Genomic DNA, 19,881 nt, shown 5'->3' with positions numbered 1-19,881 from the left:
TGTGTTACAACCTGACAACACACTATTCAAGCCAGCTTTTGTACTTGATAAAATATACAACCTCTGCTTTTCCTTTTGCGTCATGTTCTTCTATTGCCTCGAAATGATACCGTTCTGGTATATTGTTCAGCTATTGTCCCCACCATGATGTACTGTTCAGTCATAGTATATTAACATAAAATGACAAAAAACAGCAGCAAGAAAGAGTTATACTTGTTATGGGATATCTAGGCCTCACACCGTTTAGTATTTATTGTAATTACATTTGGTGACTGAGGAGATCACATGAATCACTTTTCTAAAGTGCTAGCAGAATAATTGCTGTTTTTTTCCAGATACAAAATGTGGGTTCAGCAGAAAGTACCGTCCAGTTTTTCTTTTACCAGCCCATCATACATCAGTGGAGGGAAACGGATTTCTTTCCTTGTTCTGTCTCTTGTGGTGGAGGTAATAGCCATTAAGTCATTTTCATTTACTGAAACAGCTCCATCTCAATTAATTTAAATAGCTCGTAATAGAATAGAAGTTACTGTCGGTAATGTCATTGTATGAACGTTTATCGTGTTGGAACAAATTTTGCTGTCCACTACTGTAACTGAGGCATTATCCCAATATTAGTAATATTATTGACTGAGTGCTAGCAATTTCTCTGAATGTTTCAGATACCAAATTTGTGTATGTTTTATTAATAGCAGAAATACCATTTCATAGGCTGCCTCGGTGGCAAAAGACCACCCTTTGCCACCCTGACAGTCTCCCAAGTGAATTTTCAGTTTCCACTAGGTCACTGAGGGAGGAGAAGATTCGGAATACCTCCAACCAAAAATACTAACTGACAAACGGATTAAATTAAGAATGCAGCAAATTCTTGTTCAGACCATTCGGCTGCGACCTAGGTATCGAATGAGGACACGGTGAAGCCATAACCAGCCCAGTCGACTCTGCAAAGTCCTCCTCAGTAACATCTGGGGTATGGGGACTGGGGCCAAACATGGCAAAGCTGCCCCACAGGCTAGTCAAGCAACAGCCTGACATAGTCATACTCACCAGCAGGACTGACCCACCAGACGTGGCGGTACAGTGCTATACAGTCAGGAAGGAGTGGCCCTGGGAGTCCTCAACATTGACTCTGGACCCCATGAAGTCTCATGGCATCAGGTCAAACATGGGCAAGGAAACCTCCTGCTGATTACCACCTACCGCCCTCCCTCAGCTGATGAATCAGTAATCCTCCATGTTGAGCACCACTTGGAAGAAGCACTGAGGGTATCAAGGGCACAGAATATACTTGGGGTGGGGGACTTCAATGTCCATCACCAAGAGTAGCTCAGTAGCATCACCACTGACCGAGCTGGCCGAGTCCTGAAGGTGGTGAGAATCAACACGAGGGAATAACCTACGTGACCTTGCCACCTTGTCCTCACCTGTCGCAGAAGCATCTGTCCATTAGTAGGAGTGACCGCTGCACAGTCCTTGTGGAGACCCAGTTCCATCTTAATTGTGGAGTTGAGAGGTATAGTTGGAAGTCTTCAGTATACATATGGAAGGGAACACCATGTTTGCAGATAATGTTGCTGAGAGGCAATATTGTACAGTGAGCTCCCAGTGTTTGCCAAAGAGGGCAACAACTTGCATTGTTAATGTGCGCTGGTTCAATATCCAGTGTTGGATGAGCTGCAATTTCATCCAGTTAAACATTGGGAAGACTGAAGACTGCGGCCCCGCCACAAACTCTGTACCCTCACCGCCGAGTTGAGCTTCTGACCCCATATCCTCTCCATCGCAAAGAATGCCTACTTCCACCTCTAACATTGCTTGCCTTAACCCATGTTCTATCCTGTACTTAGTCTCACTCACGTCACTTCTGACCTTGCTGACCTACATTTGGCCGCTGGTTCCCCAACGATTCAAATGTAAAATTCTCATCCTCGTGTTTAAATCCTTTCATGGCCTTGCCCCTCCCTATCTCTGTAACCTCAACAAACCCTCCCCCCCCCCCCCCCACCAAAACTCTCCTTGCCACTGATTCTGGCCTCTTGCGAACCCCCATTCGCCCCACCATTGGTGGCATTGCCTTCAGCTGCCTAAGCCTCAGGCTCTGGAATTCCCTCCCGCCTCTACCTCCCATTCTTCCTTTAAGTCCTTCCTTAAAGCTACCTCTTTAACCAAGTTTCCTAAAACCTCTTTTGACTCGGTGTCCACTTTTCTGATTTCACCGTTGTGAAGTACCTTGGGATGGTTTTATACGTTAACGGTATATATAAATGCAAGTAGTTGTTGTCATTGCCAACTTTTTTAAGTTGGAGACTGGTGCTCTGCAAGACTCCAAAGAAAAATAGGACTGTGTTCATTAAAAGGTATCATTGTAACCAATACTTCGTCAAAAAGAAATGCTGCATGGAGGAATTTGCATTGTTGGGAAGTTTAATTGTTAATTAATAAATTGCAGGAACATTTATCTATATTAACGATTTGGAGGAGGGGACCGAGTGTAACATATCAAAGGTTGCAGATGATACAAAGATGGGAGGGAAAGTAGAGAGTGAGGAGGACATAAAAAACCTACAAGGGGATATAGACAGGCTGGGTGAGTGGGCGGAGATTTGGCAGATGCAATACAATATTGGAAAATGTGAGGTTATGCACTTTGGCAGGAAAAATCAGAGAGCAAGTTATTATCTTAATGGCAAGAAACTGGAAAGTACTGCAGTACAAAGGGATCTGGGGGTCCTAGTGCAAGAAAATCAAAAAGTTAGTATGCAGGTGCAGCAGGTGATCAAGAAGGCCAACGGAATGTTGGCTTTTATTGCTAGGGGGATAGAATATAAAAACAGAGAGGTATTGCTGCAGTTGTATAAGGTATTGGTGAGACTGCACCTGGAATACTGCATACAGTTTTGGTCTCCATACTTAAGAAAAGACATACTTGCTCTCGAGGCAGTACAAAGAAGGTTCACTCGGTTAATCCTGGGGATGAGGGGGCGGACATATGAGGAGAGGTTGAGTAGATTGGGACTCTACTCATTGGAGTTCAGACGAATGAGAGGCGATCTTATTGAAACATATAAGATTGTGAAGGGGCTTGATCGGGTGGATGCGGTGAGGATGTTCCCAAGGATGGGTGAAACTAGAACTAGGGGCCATAATCTTAGAATAAGGGGCTGCTCTTTCAAAACTGAGATGAGGAGAAACTTCTTCACTCAGAGGGTAGTGGGTCTGTGGAATTTGCTGCCCCAGGAAGCTGTGGAAGCTACATCATTAAATAAATTTAAAACAGAAATAGACAGTTTCCTAGAAGTAAAGGGAATTAGGGGTTACGGGGAGCGGGCAGGAAATTGGACATGAATTTAGATTTGAGGTTAGGATCAGATCAGCCATGATCTTATTGAATGGCGGAGCAGGCTCGAACGGCCGATTGGCCTACTCCTGCTCCTATTTCTTATGTTCTTATGTTAACACTGAGGGCACCGTCCATCGTGTCGTGTGGCACTACCACCGGGCTAAGTGGGATCGATTAAGAACAGATCTAGCAGCATAAGACTGGGCATCCATGAGGCACTGTCAGACATCAGTAGCAGCAGAATTCTATATCAACACAATATGTAATCTTTTTGGCCCAGAATATCCCTCATTCTTCCATCACTATCAGGCCAGATGACCAACTCTGGTTCAGCGAGGAGTGTAGAAGAGCATGCCGGGAGCAGCACCATGCATTCTTGAAAATGAAGTGCCAACCTGGTGAAGATACAACACAGGAATTACAGGCATGCTAAACAGCGGAAGCAACATGCTATAGACAGAGCTAAGTGATCCCACAACCAAAAGATCAGGACACAGCTTTGCAGCCCTGTCACATCCAGCTGGCAATGGTGGTGTACAATTAAGCAACTAGTGGGAGGGGAAGGCTCCATAAACATCACCATTCTCAATGATGGCAGAGCCCAGCACATGAGTGCAAAAGACAAGGCTCAAATGTTTGTAGCCATCTTCAGCCAGAGTGGATGCTCCTTCTCGGCCTCCTCCTGAGGTCCCACCATCACCGATGCCAATCTTCAGCCAATTTCATTTTCTGCACATGACATCAAGAACCGGCTGAGTGTACTGGACACAGCAAAGTGCATGGGCCCCAACAACATCCCCTTTGTAGTGCTGAAGACCTGTGCTCCGAACTAGCTGTGCCTGTAGCCAAGCTGTCCCAGTACAACTACAACACTAGAATCTGACCGACAATGTTACAGAAAAAGGTTGACGAGCTGCAGGCGCAAGCTGCCACATGCGTTTATGATATAGTGGCTACAATGGAGTCCTGGCTTAAACATGGGCAGGAATGGGAACTAATCGTTTCTGGCTACAATGTATTCAGGAGGGATAGGGAAGGAAAAAACAAAGGGGGGGTGGCAGCAGTATTGACCAAGAATAATATTACAGTTCTACAGAGGGATGATTTACTCGAGAGTTCAAAGACTGAATCTATTTGGTTAGAGTTAAGGACATTGCTGGGTGTTTACTATTGACCCCCAAATAGTGAGAAGGAGATAGAGGAGCAAATCTGCAGGCAAATTCCAGAGAAATGTAAAAATAATAGAGCAGTAAATTGTAGGGGACTTCAATTACTCTAATATAGACTGGGGGTAGAGGGGAACAGTGTAAAGGGCAAGGAGGGTGAAGAATTCCTAAACGTGTACAGGAGAACTTTCTTAATCAGCATCTTTCCAGCCCAAAGAGGAAGGGAGCAGTGCTGGAACTAGTTCTGGGGAATGAAGTAGGGCAAGTGGAGTTTGTTTCAGTGGGAGAATATCTGGGTAATAGTAATCATAATATCATTAGGTTTAAAATAGTTACAGAACGGGACAAATAAAAATCAACAGTGAAAATTGCCAACTGGAAGAGAACTAATTTCAGTGATTTGAGAAGGGATCGAGCACAGGTGGACTGGAAACAAAGATTGGCCAAGAAAACAGGAAATGAGCAAAGATAGGCCTTCAAGGTGGAGATAGTTTGGGTACAAACCAAGCATATGGCCATAAGAAGGAAAAATGGGGCATCCAAAGCTAGAGGTCCCTGGATGACAAAGGAAATAGAGGTTAAAATAAAACAGAAAAAGGAGGTTTATGACATATGTCAGGTACAGAATACAGTAGAAAACCAGACAGAATACAGAGAGTGCAGGGGGAAATTGAAAAAGGAAATAAGAAGGGCAAAGCGAGCGTATGAGAAAAGATTAACGGGTAACATAAAAGGGAACCCAAAAATCTTTTATAAACATAGATAAAGTAAAAGGATAGTTAAAGGAATGGTGGAGCCGATTAGGGACAAAAAAGGAAATCTTCTTGTAAAAGCAGAGGGCATGACTCCTCCTGCACTATGTGGGAAGTCATGGACACTACCAGTGTCCCTGGTGACCATGTGTGCAGGAAGTGTGTCCAGGTGCAGCTACTGGCTAACCGTCATTCGGAGCTGGAGCTGCGGGTGGATTCGCTGTGGAGCATCCGCGATGCTGAGACTATCGTGGGTAGCATGTTCAGTGAGGTGGTCACACCGCAGGTAAAGATTACGCAGGCAGAAAGGAAATGGGTGACCTCCAGGCAGAGTAAATGGACTAGGCAGGTAGAGCAGGAGTCCCCTGGGGCCATCTCCCTCTCAAACAGATATTCTGCTTTAGATACTGTTGGGGGAGATGGCTTATCAGCGGAATGCAGCAAGAGCCAGGTTCGGGGCATCACGGGTGGCTCTGCTGCACAGGAGGGGAGGAAGAAGAGTGGCAGGGCTATAGTGACAGGGGATTCGATTGTAAGGGGAACAGATAGGCGTTTCTGCGACCGCAAACGTGACTCCAGGATGGTATGTTGCCTCCCTGGTGCTAGGGTCAAGGATGTCACGGAGCGGCTGCAGGGCATTCTGGAGGGGGAGGGTGAACAGCCAGTAGTCGTGGTCCATATTGGTACCAACGACATAGGTAAAAAAAGGGATGAGGTCCTGCAAGGCGAATTTAAGGAGTTAGGAGATAAATTAAAAAGCAGGATTTCAAAGGTAGTGATCTCAGGATGACTACCGGTGCCATGTGCCAGTGAGTATAGGAACAGGAGAATAGACAGGATGAATGCGTGGCTGCAGGGATGGTGTAGGAGGGAGGGATTTAGATTCCTGGGACATTGGGACCGGTTCTGGGGAAGGTGGGACCTGTACAAGCGTGACGGGTTACACCCGAGCAGGACGGGGACCAATGTCCTCGTGGGGGTGTTTGCTAGTGCTGTTGGGGAAGGTTTAAACTAGAATGGCAGGGGGATGGGAACCTGAGCGGGGAGTCAGAAGCGAATAAAATTGAGAGCAGCAAGAGAGGGGAAGACCCAGGGGAAATCTACAATACAAATAGGACAAACAGTTGTTCAAGAACAAGTGAGAGGGAAAAGCGTAGAGCAGCGGAAAGAAAGTGTACTTTAGGCACGACAGATAAAATAAAAACTAGAAAGTGTAAGGTGATTAACCCAGCAGCAAAGCTGTGGCAGGGGGTTGGGAACCTGAGCAGGGAGACAGAGGAAAGCGTGTCAGGAAGGGACAGAAGGTATGGAGTAAAAGGTAAAGTGTTAAAAAAGGAAAAAGCAGGAACTAAGTGTCACAAAACATATTTGAAAGTTCTTTATCTGAATGCACGTAGCATTCGTAACAAAATGGACGAGTTAACGGCACATATAACTACGTATGGGTATGATCTTGTGGCCATTACTGAAACATGGCTGCAGGGTGACAACGACTGGGAATTAAATATGCCAGGGTATTTAACAATCAGGAAGGACAGGCAGGAAGGAAGGGGAGGTGGGGTGGCTATGTTAATAAGGGAAGGAATCACTGTAATACAGCGAAAAGATATTGGGACAAAGGATCAGGATAATGAAACAGTTTGGGTAGAGATAAGGAATAATAAGAGGAAAAAAACACTAGTGGGCGTAGTATATAGGCCTCCTAATAGTTGCAACTCTGCTGGAAGAAGTATTAATCAGGAAATAGTCGGGGCATGTAATAAGGGAACAGCTATAATTATGGGGGATTTTAACTATCATATCAACTGGACAAATCAAATTGGGCAGGGCAGCCTTGAGGAAGAGTTTATTGAGTGTATTAGGGATGGATTTCTTGAGCAGTATGTAACTGATCCTACAAGGGGGCAAGCAACCTTGGACCTGGTCCTGTGTAATGAGACAGGATTAATTAATAATGTCCTAGTTAAGGATCCCCTTGGAATGAGTGACCATAACATGGTTACATTCCATATCCAATTAGAGGGTGAGAAGGTTGGTTCTCAAACAAGCGTACTGAGCTTGAATAAAGGAGACAATGATGGTATGAGAGCGGAATTGATTAAAGTGGACTGGGAAAATAGATTAAAGGGTAAGGCGGTACATGAGCAGTGGTGTTCATTCAAGGAGTTATTTTACAACTTTCAAAAAATATATATTCCACTGAGGAAAAAAGGGTGTAAAAGAAATAACAGCCATCCGTGGCTAAGTAAAGAAATTAAGGATAGTATCCGACTAAAAACAAGGACATATAAGGTGGCCAAACTTAGTGGGAGGATAGAAGATTGGGAAGTCTTCAAAAGACAGCAAAAAGTAACTAAAGGATTGATTAAGAAAGGGAAGATAGATTATGAAAATAAATTAGCAAAAAATATAAAAACAGATAGCAAGAGTTTCTACAGTTATATAAAAAGAAAAAGGGTGGCTAAGGCAAACGTAGGTCCCTTAGAGGATGAGACCGGGAAATTAATGGTGGGAAACTTGGAGATGGCAAAAATGCTGAACAAATATTTTGTTTCAGTCTTTACGGTAGAGGACACTAAGAATATCCCAACACTGGACAAACAGGGGGCTCTAAGAGGGGAGGAGCTAAATATGATTAAAATCACTAAGGAATTGGTACTCAGTAAATTAATGGGACTCAAGGCGAATAAATCCCCTGGACCTGATGGCTTACATCCTAGGGTCTTGAGGGAAGTGGCAGTAGGGATTGTGAATGCTTTGGTAATAATTTTCCAAAATTCTCTGGACTCGGCAAAGGTCCCGGCAGATTGGAAAACTGCTAATGTAACACCCTTATTTAAAAAGGGTAGTAGGCAGAAGGCTGGAAATTATAGACCAGTTAGCCTAACATCTGTGGTGGGTAAAATTTTGGAGTCTATTATTAAGGAGACAGTAGCGGAACATTTGGATAAACATAATTTAATAGGACAAAGTCAGCATGGCTTTACGAAGGGGAAGTCATGTCTGACAAATTTGCTTGAGTTCTTTGAGGACATAACAAACAGGGTGGATAAAGGGGAACCAGTGGACGTAGTGTATTTAGACTTCCAGAAGGCATTCGACAAGGTGCCACATAAAAGATTATTGCTCAAGATAAAGAATCACTGGATTGGGGGTAATATTCTGGCATGGGTGGAGGATTGGTTATTTAACAGGAAGCAGAGAGTTGGGATAAATGGTTCATTCTCGGACTGGCAACCAGTAGCCAGTGGTGTTCCGCAGGGGTCGGTGCTGGGTCCCCAACTCTTTACAATCTATATTAACGATTTGGAGGAGGGGACCGAGTGTAACATATCAAAGTTTGCAGATGATACAAAGATGGGAGGGAAAGTGGAGAGTGAGGAGGACATAAAAAACCTACAAGGGGATATAGACAGGCTGGGTGAGTGGGCGGAGATTTGGCAGATGCAATACAATATTGGAAAATGTGAGGTTATGCACTTTGGCAGGAAAAATCAGAGAGCAAGTTATTATCTTAATGGCGAGCAACTGGAAAGTACTGCAGTACAAAGGGATCTGGGTGTCCTGGTGCAGCAGGTGATCAAGAAGGCCTATGGAATGTTGGCTTTTATTGCCAGGGGGATAGAATATAAAAACAGGGAGGTATTGCTGCAGTTATATAAGGTATTGGTGAGACCGCACCTGGAATACTGCATACAGTTTTGGTGTCCATACTTAAGAAAAGACATACTTGCTCTCGAGGCAGTACAAAGAAGGTTCACTCGGTTAATCCAGGAGATGAGGGGGCGGACATATGAGGAGAGGTTGAGTAGATTGGGACTCCACTCATTGGAGTTCAGAAGAATGAGAGGCGATCTTATTGAAACATATAAGATTGTGAAGGGGCTTGATCGGGTGGATGCGGTAAGGATGTTCCCAAGGATGGGTGAAACTAGAACTAGGGGGCATAATCTTAGAATAAGGGGCTGCTCTTTCAAAACTGAGATGAGGATCAGATCAGCCATGATCTTATTGAATGGCGGAGCAGGCTCGAGGGGCCGATTGGCCTACTCCTGTTCCTATTTCTTATGTTCTTATGACTGAGGTACTGAATGAGGACTTTGCATCGGTCTTCACAAAAGAGGAGGATGAAATTAATGTCGCAGTAGAGGAGGAGGCAGGAGAGATATTGGATAGGATGAAAACAGGTAGAAAGAAGGTGCTAAATAGGTTGGCACCGCTCAAAGTTAACAAGTCACCCGGTCCAGATGGGATGGATCCTCGGTTGCTGAGGGAAGCAAGGGTGGAAATTGCAGAAGCTCTGACCTCAATCTTTCAATCCTCCTTGGCTATTGGGGTGCTGCCAGAGGACTGGAGGATTGCAAATGTTATACCCCTATTCAAAAATGGGGAGAGGGATAAACCTGGTAACTACAGGCCAGTTAGTCTAATGTCAGTGGTGGGAAAACTACTAGAGACCATTGTCAAGGACAAAATTAATTCTCACTTAGAGAAGCCTGGGTTAATTGGGACAGCCAGCACAGATTTATTAAAGACAAATCGTGTCTGACTAACCCGGTTGAGTTCTTTGATGAAGTAACAGAGAGGGCTGATGAGGGTAGTGTAATAGATGTTGTATTTATAGGCTTTCAAACGACAATTGACAAAGCGACTTATTTGGAAAATAGAAGCACATGGGATTAAAGGGATGGTGGTAATTTGGGTACATAATTGGCAGAGAGTAGTGGAGAACAGATGTTTTTCTGACTGGAGAGAAGTATGCAGTGGGATCTCCCAGGGGTCGGTAATAGGACTAATGGTTTTCTTATATATAAATAACCTGGACTTGGGTACGGGGAGTACAATTTTGAAGTTTGCGGATGGTGCAAAATTTGGCAACGTAGTAAATAGTGAGGAGGATAGTAGCAGACTTCAGGAGGACATAGACAGAATGGTGAAATGGGCAGACACATGACAGATGCAATTTCATGCAGAGAAATGTGAAGTGATGCACTTTGGGAGGAACAACATGGAGAGACAGTCTAATTTAAATGGTATTATTTTGAGGGGGGTGCAAGAGCAGACGGACCTGAGGGTGCATATTCACAAATCTTTGAAGGTGTCAGGACAAGTTGATAAGGTGTTAAGAAAGTGTATGGGACACTTGGCTTTGTGAATAGAGTCATAGGGTACAAAAACAAGGAAGTCATGCTAAACCTTTATAAAATCACCGGTTAGGCCTCAGCTGGAGTATTGTGTGCAACTCTTGGCATCACACTTTAGGAAGGATGTGAAAGCCTTGAAGAGGGTGCAGAGGAGGTTTACCAGGATGATACTAGAGATGAGGGACTTCAATTATGTGGAGAGATTTTAGAAGCTGGGGTTGTTCTTCTTAGAGCAGCGAAGGTTAAGAGGAGACCTGATAGAGGTATTCAAAATTATGAGGGATTTTGATTGAGCAAGTACAAAACATTGACAAGTGGTTCAAGAAGAAGGCCCACCACCACTTTCTCAAGGGGCAACTAGGGATGGGCAATAAGTCTACCTCCTACAAGGCACAAGTCAGGAATGCGATGATATACTCTCCACTTGCAACAGCACTCAAGAAGCTCGCCACCATCCAGGACAAAGCAGTTCATTTGATCAGCACCTCATCTACAGTATGCACGGTAGCAATGCTGCAAGGTTTGTTCAGCAGAACCTCCCAAACCCACGACCTCCACCGTCTAGAAGGACAAGGGCAGCAGATGCATGGGAGCACCATCTTGACTTGGACATTTATCCCCATTCTGTCATTATCACTGGGTCAAAATCCTGGAACTCCTGACCTAACTGTATTGTGGAAGCACCTTCACCACATGGACTGCAGTGGTTCAAGAAGGCAGCTCACCACCACCTTCTCAACGGGCAACTAGGAATGGGCAATAAATGCCGGCCTTGCCAGCAACTCCCATATCCCAAGAATGAATATAAACTAAAAATTACAGTAAGCACTCAGCTTAACTTTAAATTGTTGTATTCCTGACATGATTGACAGAGTAACGCAGAGATTGCAATCGAAAGCAAGTCCTGCACTCTGATCAGGTTGAGAGCATGATGACTACAAAGTGATTGCATAATTCAGGAAAAAAAAGCCAATTCTGAGACTATTTTCTGCAGCAGAGCAGGAATGAATGCTTTTAATTTTGTATAATTAAGGGATAGAATCAGTGTGCAAAGAATAAATTCGGCCGGAGCCAAAAGGTCACATCAGACTGTGTGACACATTCCATTGCATTTCATTGGCCAAACAGTGAGAAACAAAGTGCTCTGATTCAAGCAGGTAGTAATGTCACTACCAGGAGTCAGGAAAATTGTAAATGAATAAAAAAAGGAATGTTTTTTAACATGCTGAATTTCAGTGAATCCAAATTTATTATATGTGAGCTCCACTATACCAACACATATAAATGGATTTACTGCAGCTCGTGGATCCAATCAGATCTTATAAAAGACATACAATAAGTTCCATAATAAAAGCTAAACAAATTTTTTGAATGTTTCTACAGTGAAATATTCATCAAATGCCTGGATAGGCTGCTTTATTGGACGATATTCAGAAACTCTCTGCATTTGAGCAGATAATCCTTATTTGTTAAGGACAATCTTCACTTACAGATGAATAGTGAAGATTTCCTTTTGAGTTATATTTTCAGCTTTAAACTCATTTTCCTTTTTGGAAAATTAGCAGGTGTTTGAAACAAAGTAATACAAACAAATAGTTTATCAAAGTGAGCTCCTAAAAAGAAAATACAGAGAAGTTGGGGCATACACAGAAAAATTAAAACAGTAAGATGATTCTCAGGACAATTCTAATGGTGAGAACATTTAGTCTACCGAGAATTCTTTTTCTCTTACTTAACTGATTATTTACTCAAAAAATGTAGAATTTGAAAGAGTGTTCTTTGATACTTGGTAAGAATGTTTCTGTCTTGTTTACTGTACTCTGTGGAAATTCTTCCAAGAATGTTTCGACTCCCTACAACAACAAGTTATATTTATATAGCACCTTTAACATAGTAAAACAGTCCAAGGCGTTTCACAGGAGCGCAATCAGACAAACTGATGTTATTCCTATATTTAAAAAGGGAGATAGAACAATTCCAGGGAACTATATACCTGTTAGCTTAATATCGGTGGCAGGAAAGATAATGGAATCTTTACTCAATTATGTAATAGAAAAACATCTAGAAAACAAAATTATAATAAAGAATAGTCAGCACGGATTTCAGAAGGGAAAGTCATGCTTGACCAACCTTATTGAATTCTTTGAAGAAGTAACAGAAGGAGTAGACAAGGGTAGTGTAGTAGATGTAACACATTTGGATTTTCAAAAAGCCTTCAATAAGGTACTGCATTGTAGACTCATGACTGAGGTCAGAGTGTGTGGAGCCAGGGGACAGGTAGCAGAATAGATAGCAAGTTAGCTACATAACAGAAAACAGACCGTAGGGGTTAATGGTAGCTACTCAGACTGGCAAAAGGTGGGAAGTGGTGTACCACAGGGATCGGTGCTGGGACAACTGTTGTTCACAATTTACATTAACGACTTGGAATCGGAAGTACAATTTCAAAATTTGCAGACCACACCAAGTTGGGGGTGCAGTTAGTACAAAGGAAGAATGTGTCAAAATGCAAGAAGCCATTAATAAACTTGCAGAATGGGCATGTAACTGGCAAATGAATTTCAATATGGATAAGTGTGAAGTGGTGCATTTTGGTTGGAAGAATAAGGAGGCCACATACTGCTTGGAGAATAAGTGTCTAAATGGGACAGAGCAGCTGAGGGATCTCGGGGTACAGATATACAAATCACTAAAAGTAACGATGCAGGTTAATAAGGTCATAAAAAAAGCAAACCAAGCACTGGGGTTCATTTCTAGTGGGATAAAATTGAAAAGCAGAGAAGTTATGATAAAGTTGCATAGAACCTTGGTTAGACCACACTTTGGAGTATTGTACACGGTTCTGGTCTCCATATTATGATAAGGATACAGAGGCATTGGAGAAGATGCAAATAAGGATGATACCAGAACTGAGAGGATATCCTTATCAGGAAAGGCTGAACAGGCTGGGGCTCTTTTCTCCAGAAAAGAGAAGGCTGAGGGGTGACCTGATAGAGGTCTTTAAGATAATGAAAGGGTTTGATAGAGTGGACATAGAGAAAGTGTTTCCACCTGTGGGGGAATCCAGAACCAGGGGCCATAAATATAAGTCACTAATAAATCCAATAGGAAATTAGGAAAAACTTCTTTACCCAAAGCTTGGTTAGAATGTGAACTTGTTACCACAAGGAGTAGTTGAGGCAAATAATATAGATGCATTTAAGGGGAAGCTAGATAAGCACATGAGGGAGAAAGGAATAGAAGGATATGCTGATAGGGTTAGATGAAGTAGGGAGGGAGGAGGCTCGTGTGGAGCATAAACACTGGCAAAGACCAGTTGGGCCGAATGGTTTGTTTCTGTGCAGTAGACTCGATGTAAACAAAAATTGACACCGAGCCAAAGAAGGAGTCATTAGGACAGATGACCAAAAGCTTGGTCAAAGAGGTAGGTATTAACGAGGATAGAGATGCGGAGTGGCCGAGAGGTTTAGGAAGGAAATTCCAGAACTTAGGCCTAGGCAGCTGAAGCTTCAATTAAATTAAAACCCAGAACACAGGAAGACTCAAAGGAATGAGTCAAAAATCCCTGGAGGAATTTCTAAGTATATATTCGTGTATGCCTATATGTATGCATATCCAAATACTGTAATGTAGCATCTTTCCAGAAGAGGTGGATGTAATTGAAGAAAAAAAGTAAGTTGTAATGTCTATGATGGTGGGTTGTTTTGACTTACTTTCCTTTTGCTGCATGCCAGGGTACCAACTGACGTCAGCTGAATGCTATGATCTGCGAAGTGGGCGTGTGGTAGCCGACCAGTATTGTCACTACTATCCTGAAAACATCAAGCCCAAACCCAAACTGCAGGAGTGCAGCATGGATCCCTGCCTAGCCAGGTCAGTGTAACTCACCCACATCCATTGCCACAACACCCATAACAACCAAAATATTTACACTGTGGTCACACTGATTCACAACTTCTGCACAAGTGTCAGATGTGTTTCTGTGTACACTCCCAGCTTACAAATAAACTTTTAAAAATTTATAGAGAGATAAAAGAATGAGCCAAAAATCACAAATCTTTTCCTGTTTTTGCTGGTTCATTTGTAACAGATTAAAATTACAGCAGGATTTAGTTTCATAATTAGTTCCCCTCATTGTTTTTTTATGCAGAATAATCTCATTTGATATTGTTGGCAGAACAAACAATGGTTTTAGTAAAAGACATCACTGAGTCAGGTTTATTTCAGGCTTGGGATTGTGCTGCACGAATTTGACAAGGATCCTTTATAGGGCCTGGCTATTTGACAGTACTTCACACAGTTGGCATATCATTTGCTCCTCTACTATCAGACTTCAGATTTTATTATCGGAGAATAGTCAGAAAAGAAACACTTTGTAAGATTGTGAGGAGTTAACGTGTTCTAAGTCCAGGATGAGCATGTGCAATGTGACGCTGCTTGGTATGAACCCTTTTTGAGCCAAGTCAGTGTTTCAGTTCTGCTTAATATTTTCTTATTTTTCACTTAATTTTGTTTATTTTTGTAATTTCTGTGCATCAACAAGAATGTGAATGCTGGAGAATAGATTACTTTCCATTTCAGTGTCAGCATCAAGCAATCCACGTCAGCAAAATCACAGCCGGTGGTGAGTAAAGATCCCTCTTATTGTAGTCAAATGATATCCCTCAGCCCCAATCTCTGAGGGAAGAGCATCCTCTACTACACCAATGTGACATTTCTCCATTTTCTGCACCAGCCTTCCTATGGCTTCTCTGAGCGAGTTTGCCAATTAGGGGCTTTGGGTTCGTGCTGAATAGAAACTAAAAGTAAAGCTTCCAAAATCTAGGAATAAATCATGCTTATGCACTGCAATTTATGATAAGCGGTTTATTTTGTAAGGAAATAAGGTGAACATTTCAATATATTTTCACCAAGAGAAAGAACAGTTAGAAAGCATTTGTGTTTAAGAACGTTTTTCACATCGTTCACCTGACGAAGGAGGAAGCCTCCGAAAGCTTGTGAATTTAAAATAAAATTGCTGGACTATAACTTGGTGTTGTAAAATTGTTTACAAGTGTTTAAGAACATAAGAAATAGGAGCAGGAGTAGGCCAATCGGCCCCTCGAGCCTGCTCCGCCATTCAATAAGATCATGGCTGATCTGATCCTAACCTCAAATTTAAATTCATGTCCAATTTCCTGCCCGCTCCCCGTAACCCCTAATTCCCTTTACTTCTAGGAAACTGTCTATTTCTGTTTTAAATTTATTTAATGATGTAGCTTCCACAGCTTCCTGGGGCAGCAAATTCCACAGACCTACTACCCTCTGAGTGAAGAAGTTTCTCCTCATCTCAGTTTTGAAAGAGCAGCCCCTTATTCTAAGATTATGCCCCCTAGTTCTAGTTTCACCCATCCTTGGGAACATCCTTACCGCATCCACCCGATCAAGCCCCTTCACAATCTTATATGTTTCAATAAGATCGCCTCTCATTCTTCTGAACTCCAATGAGTAGAGTCCCAATCTACTCAACCTCTCCTCATATGTCCACCCCTCATCCCCGGGATTAACCGAGTGAACCTTCTTTGTACTGCCTCGAGAGCAAGTATGTCTTTTCTTAAGTATGGAGACCAAAACTGTATGCAGTATTCCAGGTGCGGTCTCACCAATACCTTATATAACTGCAATTGTAAATAATTTTACAACACCAAGTTATAGTCCAATGATTTTATTTGAAATTTACATGCTTTCGGAGGCTTCCTCCTTCCTCAGGTAAATGTCAGGAACTCCTCGAAGCCTATGCATTTATAAATCACAGAACAATACATGGTGATTACAGACAGTCTTTGCAACTGCCCGTTGCCAAGGCAATCACCGTGTTCAGACAGAGAGGTGTTACCTACAGAACCCCCGAATATACATTCAACAAAAAAAACAAACAAACAGGAAAAAAAAACAGAGACAGAGAGAGGCAGAAACATCCGGAAGGCAGAGAAAGCCAGCAAATGACCCGTTATATCAAAAGCAGATAGCTTTTGTTCGCTGGTGGGCTTACGTGTAGCATGACATGAACCCAAGATCCCGGTTGAGGCCGTCCTCATGGGTGCGGAACTTGGCTATCAATTTCTGCTCGATGATTTTGCGTTGTCGTGTGTCTCGAAGGCCGCTTCATCCTGGATCACAATGTCTTCACCTTCGATAACCAGTTCTTTACCCAAACACACGGAACAGCCATGGGGACCAAATTTGCACCCCAATACGCCAACATTTTCATGCACAAGTTCGAGCAGGACTTCTTCACTGCACAGGACCTCCAACCAATGCTATACACCAGATACATCGACGACATTTTCTTTCTATGGACCCACGGCGAAGAATCACTAAAGAGACTACACGATAACATCTCACCATCAAGCTCACCATGGACTACACCTCAGAATCAGTTTCTTTCTTGGACACACAAATCTCCATCAAAGACGGGCACCTCAGCACCTCACTCTACCGCAAGCCCACGGACAACCTCACGATGCTCCACTTTTCCAGCTTCTACCCTAACCACGTCAAAGAGGCCATCCCCTATGGACAGGCCCTGCGAATACACAGGGTCTGCTCAGACGAGGAGGAACGCGATGGACACCTACAGACGCTGAAAGATGCCCTAGTAAGAACGGGATATGACGCTCGACTCATCGATCGACAGTTCCGACGGGCCACAGCGAAAAATCGCATAGACCTCCTCAGAAGACTAACACGGGACGCAACCAACAGAGTACCCTTCGTCGTCCAGTACTTCCCCGGAGCGGAGAAACTACGCCATGTTCTCCGCAGCCTTCAACATGTCATCAATGACGACGAACACCTCGCTATGGCCATCCCCACACCTCCACTACTCGCCTTTAAACAGCCACCCAACCTCAAACAGACTATCGTTCGCAGCAAATTACCCAGCTTTCAGGAGAACAGCGTCCACGACACGACACAACCCTGCCACAGTAACCTCTGCAAGACATGCCAGATCATCGACACAGATACCACCATCACACGAGAGGACACCACCCACCAGGTGCATGGTTCATACTCCTGTGACTCGGCCAACGTTGTCTACCTCATACGTTGCAGGAAAGGATGCCCCAGAGCATGGTACATTGGCGAGACTATGCAGACACTGCGACAACGGATGAACGGACACCGCGCAACAATCGCCAGACAGGAGGGTTCCCTCCCAGTCGGGGAACACTTCAGCAGTCAGGGACATTCAGCCACCGACCTTCGGGTAAGCGTACTCCAAGGCGGCCTTCGAGACACACGACAACGCAAAATCGTCGAGCAGAAATTGATAGCCAAGTTCCGCACCCATGAGGACGGCCTCAACCGGGATCTTGGGTTCATGTCACGCTACACGTAAGCCCACCAGCGAACAAAAGCTATCTGTTTTTAATATAACGGGTCATTTGCTGGCTTTCTCTGCCTTCCGGATGTTTCTGCCTCTCTCTCTGTTCTTTTTTTTCCTATTTGTTTGGTTTTTTTTGTTGAATGTATATTCGGGGGTTCTGTAGGTAACACCTCTCTGTCTGAACATGGTGATTGCCTTGGCAACGGGCAGTTGCAAAGACTGTCTGTAATCACCATGTATTGTTCTGTGATTTATAAATGCGTAGGCTTCGAGGAGTTCCTGACATTTACCTGAGGAAGGAGGAAGCCTCCAAAAGCTTGTAAATTTCAAATAAAATCGTTGGACTATAACTTGGTGTTGTAAAATTGTTTACAATTGTCAACCCCATCTCCACATCATTATATAACTGCAGCAATACCTCCCTGTTTTTATATTCTATCCCCCTAGCAATAAAAGCCAACATTCCGTTGGCCTTCTCGATCACCTGCTGCACCTGCATACTAACTTTTTGATTTTCTTGCACTAGGACCCCCAGATCCCTTTGTACTGCAGTACTTTCCAGTTTCTTGCCATTAAGATAATAACTTGCTCTCTGATTTTTCCTGCCAAAGTGCATAACCTCACATTTTCCAATATTGTATTGCATCTGCCAAATTTCCGCCCACTCACCCAGCCTGTCTATATCCCCTTGTAGGTTTTTTATGTCCTCCTCACTCTCTACCTTCCCTCCCATCTTTGTATCATCTGCAAACTTTGATATGTTACACTCGGTCCCCTCCTCCAAATCGTTAATATAGATTGTAAAGAGTTGGGGACCCAGCACCGACCCCTGCGGAACACCACTGGCTACTGGTTGCCAGTCCGAGAATGAACCATTTATCCCAACTCTCTGCTTCCTGTTAGATAACCAATCCTCCATCCATGCCAGAATATTACCACCAATCCAGTGATTCTTTATCTTGAGCAATAATCTTTTATGTGGCATCTTGTTTATTAGGGGAAAACAATTCTAGACAAAATTTTGTATGTTCACATGTCAAATTCACTCTCAACACATAACATTGTCACTGAAGTTTTAAGTTTTATGATTCAAATTCACTTTGTTTAAACCTGGAATATGATTAATAATTTTAAAAAGCACTGCTTGTGTTGCTCATTCCTAGATCTTATACCATATTCAACTTTTAGAATTTTATTGATGCTATACAGTAGTCTATGAACACTGCACAATCATAACACAGTGATAAAGTCATAACCATAAGTAACCAGTACTTCTGATTTTACTGAATACTGTAGCCCTGAATTTCCTCGGAGATTCCGCTGGATTCCCACTGGAACTCACTGGAAAATGATAGGGACCTGCCGATTCAGGGATTTTCTAGTTAGTTTTATAAGAGGCAGAACTTCTGCCTGCCCTTTACGAGGTTGAAGATGTCGGGGTGACCCTGATGGCAGATCTGCAGCAGGGGACTCCCAACATCAGGGACCCCTACTTTCCCGGCTCAGGCAGGACCTGGTGTTGGACTAGAGGCTGGCACGTGAGTGAGATGAGACGTGCCACCCTCCAGATGGGGACAATTCAGCCCCAGCAGGATGTCTAGGTGAAAGGCCTTACACTCCTATGCAAAAAGGGAGGCCTCGTGCCTGTTTCAGGCCCCCTATGTAAAATTGGGCTGCCTTGTTCAGGAAAACATGGTCTACATGCAGCCTAACCAGGGATCCTTAAAGGGACCGCTGGAGGACCCTACCAGAAAGGTAAGTTTCTTTAAAAATACTTAACTGAATGAGGAGCCAGGAGGAGCAGGATTGCTTATTTGGCTTCACTGCACTGCCAAACACTGATGCTGGCCTCTGCTCGATATTTTACAGCGTGTACGGCTGGTGCTCAGGACCATTGAGAAAGTCCACCTGGAGACATTTCTTGCATTTATATCTAGACGACTAGAATACAAAGGGGTAGAAGTTACGCTACAGCTATACAAGACCCTGGTCAGACCACACCTGGAGTACTGCATTCAGTTCTAGGCACTGCACCTTAGGATGGATATATTGGCCTTGGGGGGAGTGCAGCGTATATTTACCAGAATGATACCTAGACTCCAAGTGTTAA

General features: G+C 43.5%; 1 protein-coding gene across 1 annotated transcript in view; it reads left to right on the top strand.

The window, feature by feature from the left end:
- The window catches only part of LOC137320664 (ADAMTS-like protein 1), a 613,156-nt gene that overhangs the window by 306,576 nt on the left and 286,699 nt on the right, over positions 1 to 19,881 (top strand). The window contains exons 9-10 of the mRNA XM_067982343.1: positions 336 to 447; positions 14,137 to 14,275. Coding sequence (XP_067838444.1) covers positions 336 to 447; positions 14,137 to 14,275 — 251 coding nt within the window. The remainder of the gene's footprint in view (positions 1 to 335; positions 448 to 14,136; positions 14,276 to 19,881) is intronic.

The sequence above is a fragment of the Heptranchias perlo genome, chromosome 4 (assembly GCF_035084215.1).
Source record: "Heptranchias perlo isolate sHepPer1 chromosome 4, sHepPer1.hap1, whole genome shotgun sequence".
In the NCBI taxonomy this organism is placed as follows: domain Eukaryota; kingdom Metazoa; phylum Chordata; class Chondrichthyes; order Hexanchiformes; family Hexanchidae; genus Heptranchias; species Heptranchias perlo.
This window is presented reverse-complemented; position numbering and strand designations above follow the sequence as displayed.